At 42.7% G+C, this 7,500-nt stretch overlaps 1 protein-coding gene and 1 long non-coding RNA gene across 2 annotated transcripts in view; one reads left to right on the top strand and one right to left on the bottom strand.

Moving 5' to 3' along the window:
- The window catches only part of LOC148728077 (uncharacterized), a 2,632-nt gene extending 1,390 nt beyond the window's left edge, over window positions 1-1,242 (top strand). Inside the window, exons 2-4 of the long non-coding RNA XR_016002518.1 lie at window positions 356-466; window positions 752-828; window positions 1,030-1,242. This is a non-coding gene — a long non-coding RNA (uncharacterized LOC148728077). The remainder of the gene's footprint in view (window positions 1-355; window positions 467-751; window positions 829-1,029) is intronic.
- A 2,879-nt stretch (window positions 1,243-4,121) lies between these two features.
- Window positions 4,122-7,500, bottom strand: part of LOC148728078 (uncharacterized) — a 5,811-nt gene continuing 2,432 nt past the window's right edge. The window contains exon 2 of the mRNA XM_088763300.1: window positions 4,122-7,500. This exon is cut by the window's right edge and continues 1,516 nt beyond it. Within this exon, the coding sequence (XP_088619426.1) occupies window positions 4,308-7,500 (3,193 nt within the window). The 3' untranslated portion in view covers window positions 4,122-4,307.

Consider the following 7,500-nt stretch of genomic DNA (forward strand, 5'->3'; position numbering starts at 1 on the left):
GAAAAAGCCCAGGAAGGCCTAAAGATTTTCAAACTTCCCAAGGAAATATTGAACATTGTGTTTCTTTTTAATCAGAGACGAATTTATAGCGTGACCTAGAATTTCACTGTCTTTGTTATTGCAAGTGTGAAATATATGTGGATTTTTTGCAAGGTATTTTACTGCAAATGACATGATATAGCTGATGAATGGTGGCTTTAACTTCCACTGCCTAAGTAAATTTCAGGTGGTTTCATCGTTGGTTTCAGGTGATTCCAACTTTTAGTACCTACGTTAAATTTCCAGGTTATTTGTCTGCCAATCTTGACTCTTCATATTTTTTTAGTTTTGCAATGTTTTTATGTTACATTTCTAGCCATGTTATGCTACTCAAGCAAAAAGGTGGTGATGCTAACAAATATATCAATGGACTTTGCCAGCGAGGCCGGATTGGAAACAGTGCTGTGTATTCTGCAAAGTTATTAAGGTAGGTTATACCTGCAATTGCTAAATGACATGCATCATAGCAGAATTCTACAGTAACACAAAACATTTTCAGGTTACCGGTATTTGTGATGCAATTTATTTGTAATCAATTCAAGACAGCTTTCTTGGCTTTCTTGACTTTATGGAAAGGCAGAAATCTGTCCACAAACATGAACATATTTTATCTGTGGTGAACAGTGATTATATATCTACAAATAATAGTGAATATTATATGACTTTAGCCAAGTTCATTCATTATTAAGTCGTACGTGCACTTTATTGATAGGAATGTGCCTGTCCTGATGTTCCTCGAGGGAAAGCCTGGGCTGAGTGTTTCCCAAAGAGCAAAGCAAACATTAGGGGGTAGGTACAACTCTGCATTTCCGTATTGACTAGCATAAAAACGTCCAGCTTGCAGTATGGTACTTCACTTTCTATTTGGAACCCATGTCTTTAAATCTCACTTGGGATACTCAGTTTGACAGACAGTTACCAGCAGAAATATGGTAGGTTTGGATTACAAAGGTGGAAACTAAATTCACTGATTTTTTTTCTCTGTTTCAGATGGACAGGGTTAAGACATGACTTGCTCTTTCCCCTTGAAGAGGAACCATGTGATGTCAATTTATGTGCTCTGCATGCAATGTATAACATTTAAATTTTTAAATTGTGTGCACCCATTGTAGTATGGCACAGTCAACATTGTTTTCTTTTAAAGAAATCTATTTTCTTGAAGTTTAATCCTGTAATAATAATCTTTTGTTTAGTGTTGCCTGATCACTTCTGAGATATATATTTGTCATATTTCTTTGATTAATATAGCATTCAGCTGGGATATATAGCAAACTTAGTTTTCCATTCACGGTTAATAGAGGGAAATGTTGTCTTTCCTTTCTGGTTCACCCAGGTTGAATTCCTGGCATTCAATGTAATGCCTGAGTGCTTCAGGGATACATAACATACGTAGCTTTTCATTCATGGTTAATATAGCGAAGTGTTGTCTATCCTTTCTGGTTTACCCAGGCTGAAGTCCTGGCGGTAAAGGTAACGAATCTGATCCAACTGACGCGTCACCCGCCTGAGTGAACCAGAAAGGATAGACAACACTTCCCTATATTAATCATGAATGAAAATCAGGCTGAAGTCCTGGCATTCAGAGTAATGCCTGAACGCTTCTAGGACACATGACATACTTAGTTTTTCATTCACGAATATTATAGGGAAGTGTTGTCTATCCTTTGTGGTTCACCCCGGCTGAAGTCCTGACATTCAGTGTAATGCCTGAGCACTTCTGGGATATATAACATACTTAGTTTTTCATTCATGGTCAATCTTGGGAAGTGTTGTCTATCCTTTCTGGTTCACACAGGCTGAAGTCCTGGTATTTAGTGTAATTAATGCCTGAGTGCTTCAGGGATATATAACATACTTAGCTTTTCAGTCATGGTTAATATAGGGAAGTGTTGTCTATCTTTTCTGGTTCACCCAGGCTGAAGTCCTGATATTAAGAGTAATGCCTTGGTGCTTCTGGAATACATAACATACTTAGTTTCTTTGACAATCATGGGGAATTGTTGCCTATCCTTATTGGTTCACCCAGGCAGAAGTCCTGGCATTCATTGTAATGCCTTAATGCTACTGGGATATATAACATACTTAGGTTTTCATTCATGGTTAAAATAGGGAAGTGTTTTCTATCCTTTCTGGTTCACCCAGGCTGAAGTCCTGGCATTCAGAGTAATACCTAAGTGCTTCTGGGATATATAACATGAAGAAATTCTTGTGACTCAAACTGTTCTGCTCTTTGAGCTCTTCACCTATCTACAGCAGAGCGACAATAATAAATGGTCATTTGAGACACAAATTTGAAAAACAGTTTCATTTACTGCTAGAAGGTGCCCTGCAAACTGCGACGGGAAGAGAACTTCAAAACACAAAATGCTGTGAAAAAAAAAATCAATGAATAAATCAAGGCAAAACAAAAGCTGGTACATTTCTTTGCGAAGCTGGATCATGAAATTTCCGATGCAATGTTTTTGTAGGACGTAAACACACGACAACGACTGATTTCCTGACAAACTGGGCAATACGAGATAACATGAATTATGCAACAACACAAAATAACGCGCACAGCCTCAAGTAATCTATAAACCGTATTTCCTTGAATAGGCGCCAACCCCTCGGCCATCCAAACTTCAAATGCGCTGGAATTTTTCTTGTTGACGAACGGGCGTCTCTGGGTGTGCCACTTAAAGTACAGCCTAATGACTATGATCATATACAGAGTTTAAAAATACAGAAATGCTGGGTTATACTGCACTTTTGGGTGTGCCACCTTAAAGTGCAGACTACTGACTACGATCATATAAAGAATTTAAAAATACAGAGATGCTGGGTTATACTGCACTTTTGGGTGTGCCACCTTAAAGTACAGACTACTGACTACGATCATATAAAGAATTTAAAAATACAGAGATGCTGGGTTATACTGCACTTTTGGGTGTGCCACCTTAAAGTACAGACTACTGACTACGATCATATAAAGAATTTAAAAATACAGAAATGCTGGGTTATACTGCACTTCTGGGTGTGCCACCTTAAAGTACAGACTACTGACTACGATCATATAAAGAATTTAAAAATACAGCAATGCTGGGTTATACTGCACTTTTGGGTGTGCCACCTTAGAGTGCAGACTACTGACTACGATCATAAAAAGAATTTAAAAATACAGAAATGCTGGGTTATACTGCACTTCTGGGTGTGCCACCTTAAAGTACAGACTACTGACTACGATCATATAAAGAATTTAAAAATACAGAAATGCTGGGTTATACTGCACTTTTGGGTGTGCCACCTTAAAGTACAGACTATGATCATATAAAGAATTTAAAAATACAGAAATGCTGGGTTATACTGCACTTTTGGGTGTGCCACCTTAAAGTACAGACTACTGACTACGATCATATAAAGAATTTAAAAATACAGAAATGCTGGGTTATACTGCACTTTTGGGTGTGCCACCTTAGAGTGCAGACTACTGACTACGATCATAAAAAGAATTTAAAAATACAGAAATGTTGGGTTATACTGCACTTCTGGGTGTGCCACCTTAAAGTACAGACTACTGACTACGATCATATAAAGAATTTAAAAATACAAAAATGCTGGGTTATACTGCACTTTTGGGTGTGCCACCTTAGAGTGCAGACTACTGACTACGATCATATAAAGAATTTAAAAATACAGAAATGCTGGGTTATACTGCACTTTTGGGTGTGCCACCTTAGAGTGCAGACTACTGACTACGATCATATAAAGAATTTAAAAATACAGAAATGCTGGGTTATACTGCACTTCTGGGTGTGCCACCTTAGAGTGCAGACTACTGACTACGATCACAAAAAGAATTTAAAAATACAGAAATGTTGGGTTATACTGCACTTCTGGGTATGCCACCTTAAAGTACAGACTACTGACTACGATCATATAAAGAATTTAAAAATACAAAAATGCTGGGTTATACTGCACTTTTGGGTGTGCCACCTTAAAGTACAGACTACTGACTACGATCATATAAAGAATTTAAAAATACAAAAATGCTGGGTTATACTGCACTTTTGGGTGTGCCACCTTAAAGAGTCTAGAAGCCAGTACTAGTAACAGAACTATACTTTATTCGTTACGCCATCCAACATGGCGGACTACAACAACGTGCTCTGACCATCATACGGGAAACCGCTGACCAACATCTCCCCCCCGTTGAAAAAAAGAAAAGAAAAAAAAAAAATAACATGTCTTAAAAACGCTACAGAGTGTTCATAGGCAATGTTTGAGAAGGCCTAGTCTGTGACATAGTCTTTCAGTCTTTCTGGGGGTTTGATTATTCTCCCAGATCTCGTCTGCTTCAACGGCGTAGAGGAACCTGCTATGGGTTCTGCTTCTCTCAGGGAGGTTTCTGGTACTGCATCTGCTGCTGGGTTCGGGTGCTCGTGGGTCTTCTGTTCGCCCTGCGGATTGACTTCGGCGTGTTTGAAAGGATGTGGAGCAGGGGTGGAGTTAGCTGTCGCATCTACTGTGGCTCGGTTGACTACTATCTGAGGTTGGAGAATAGGTGGTGGTGGTGCGGCGGGTTTCAGTTGTACTCTGTTCCTGCGGATCGTGGTACCATGAGAGGTACGAATAGTATAGGACCGTCCGTTGTCTTCCTTGATGACTTCCCCATAGATCCATGGTTTTTCGCGATGGCGGGGAGGTGGCTTGGCATAGGCGTAGCTGCCAACTTTGACTGGTTGGTGCTCCACTCCGGCTGACTTGTCATAGTATGCTTTGCTGTCATGCCTTTTCTTAAGGATGTCTTCTTTTACGATGCTAAAGTTGATCATGGCAGGTGCCAACAGATGATCCGTGGTAGGCAGGGTGGTGGCAGTGCGTCGCAGAAACATACGCTGAGCAGGTGAGTATGTGTGTCCTTGAGGTGGAGTGTTTCTGTACAGAAGTAGAGCAGTGTGGAAATCATCTGCTTTCTTTAACATGGACTCTGCAACTTTAACGGCAGCTTCTGCTCTGCCGTTGCCCTTGGGGTGGTACGGGGAGGAAGTGGTGTGCTTGAAACCATATTCCACAGAGAACTTCCTGTACTGGTCGCTTATGAACTGTGGACCGTTATCGGTGTGGCAGATTGCTGGGACACCATATCGGGCAAAGTGGGCTTTTGTTTTCTCGATGACCGTGGAGGATAGGGTATCTCCCAGCTTGTCTACCTCAATCCAGTCCGAGAAGTGACACACAGTTACTAGGTAACTTTGGTTGTGGAGCTCACAGATATCTTGACTTACTATCTGCCAGGGCCTTGTAGGTATCGGTAGAGATTTCATCGGTTCTTTTGGTGCGGTCGTACCGTATTGGGCACAGGTGCCACAAGCGTCACACATGTCTTGTATTGATTTTCTCATCCCTGGCCAAAAGAGAACCTCTCGGGCCATGCGTATGTTCGATTCTGCTCCAAAATGGTTGGCGTGGATTTTCCTAAGCATTTCTTTGTGCATAGACTGGGGTACCATGACTTGCGTGCCTTTGTATATTATGCTATTCTTCACTGATAGTTCGTCTCTGTAGTTCCAATAGGGACGTAGGGATTCAGAGAGGACTGATTTGTCTTCAGGCCATCCATGGACAATGACTTTGTATAGAGCTGCCAGTGTGACGTCTTTGCTTGTCTGTTCACGTAAGTGGTTCTCGGTGCTCTCTTCCAGCCTTGGGTTGCGGCGGTTCTGCTCGGACTCCAACTCCATTCGGAAGACGTCGAAGTGTGTTACTCTCGCTGATGTTGGCTGTGGAAGGGCTGCCCGAGATAGAGTGTCAGCCAGGTGGAGTGTCGCTCCTCTCTTGTATGTTAGTTGAAACCGATATCGTTGCAGTTTCATCAGCATCCTTTGCAGACGGGCTGGGGCTTTGTTCAATGGTTTCTTTAGTATGGTTTCGAGAGGCTGATGATCTGTGTGGACTACAATGTCAGCCTTGCCATATAACCACTGGTCAAACTTCTGAAAGCAGTTGCATATTGCCAGGCACTCCTTTTCGATCTGGGAGTAACGCTGTTCCGTGGTACTCATGCTGGAGGATGTGAAAGCGACGGGTTGCAGCTTACCATTGTCGTTGGGTTGTAAAAGTGCACCGCCCAGGGCATAATCACTGGCATCCGTTTGAAGTACAACTGGCTTGTGGAGATCATAGTAGGCTAAGACTGGGGCTGAGGAGATCAGTTGCTTCGCCTTAGTGAATGCATTATCATGAGCGTTGGACCAGATGAAAGGTACAGCTTCCTGGGTGAGCATTCGTAGAGGTTGTATCACCGAGCTCAGGTTTGCACAGAAGGGTGACAGATAGTTGACCATGCCAATGAAGCGCAGGAGTGCTGCCTTGTTCTCTGGAGGCGGTAGCTGTGTTATTGCTGCTACCTTGTCAGGGTCAGGTTTCATTCCCTTATCAGAAATAATAGTGCCCATGAATTTGAGTTCCTTAAGCTTGAACTGAAGTTTGGCTGCATTGAGTCTGATGTTCTTTTGATGACAGCATTCCATCAGAGCAATGAATCTTCTGTCGTGGTCTTTTTGAGCTTCTTCATAGTCGTTTCCTTCTCCATATACTAGGATATCATCTGCAATGCATATGATGCCTTCTAGGCCTTCTAGGGCGGTGGTCAGCCTCATCTGGAACTCTTCAGGGGCGCTGGTAATACCAAAGGGCAGACGAAGCCATCTGTATCTGCCATATGTTGTGTGCATGGTGGTCATCCACGAGGAGTCCTCATCGAGGGGAATGTGGAGAAAGCCTTCTTTGACGTCAACTAGGGAGAAGCATTTTGCTGCACTAAGCTTATGAAGCTGTTCATTTAGGGTAGGCATCTGGTGTTTTGGTCGGTGGATGGCCCTGTTAACTGTTTGACTTGGATCTATACACACTCTGAACTTCTTTGGTGTTTCTCGGATAAGCTCGTTGGAGCACCAGGCGGTTGGTTCGTTTACCTTGGCGATAACCCCTTGCTCTACGTAACGATCCAAGGCTTGTTTTTCACGCTCTCGCTTTGCTACTGGTATTCTGTGAACTGGCATCTGCACAGGTTGTATGCTCTCATCTATTTGAAAATGAACAGGTGGACCAAGCTCACCAAGGCCTTCGAAGGTGTTGGCGTACTGGTCAAGAATGTCCTCCTTACGTAACTGGCCCGGAGGTGGGAGCTGTCGGGTTGAGAGAACTTTGATTGGCTTTGATGGCGAAGGTGGAGGATTGCATGGGTTGGCTGTGGCTTCATGGAGTTGTCGAAGATGGTTGCAGGCCATATTCATCTTCGGGTCTGGAATTGATTCTACAGGCTGCGGTGCAAATTCCCAGGTACGGGTAGACTGGAGCCCTGGGGGTTTGCAGTGTTCAGCAATGCTGTTTTCTACCTCTGAGGATAGGGAATGGATTTCATCTGCAAGTACTTTGATAAGTCCCAATCTCTCACTGTCGCTCCCTGACAGAAGTGCTGGT

This window comes from Stylophora pistillata, chromosome 6 (assembly GCF_964205215.1).
Source record: "Stylophora pistillata chromosome 6, jaStyPist1.2, whole genome shotgun sequence".
NCBI lineage: Eukaryota > Metazoa > Cnidaria > Anthozoa > Scleractinia > Pocilloporidae > Stylophora > Stylophora pistillata.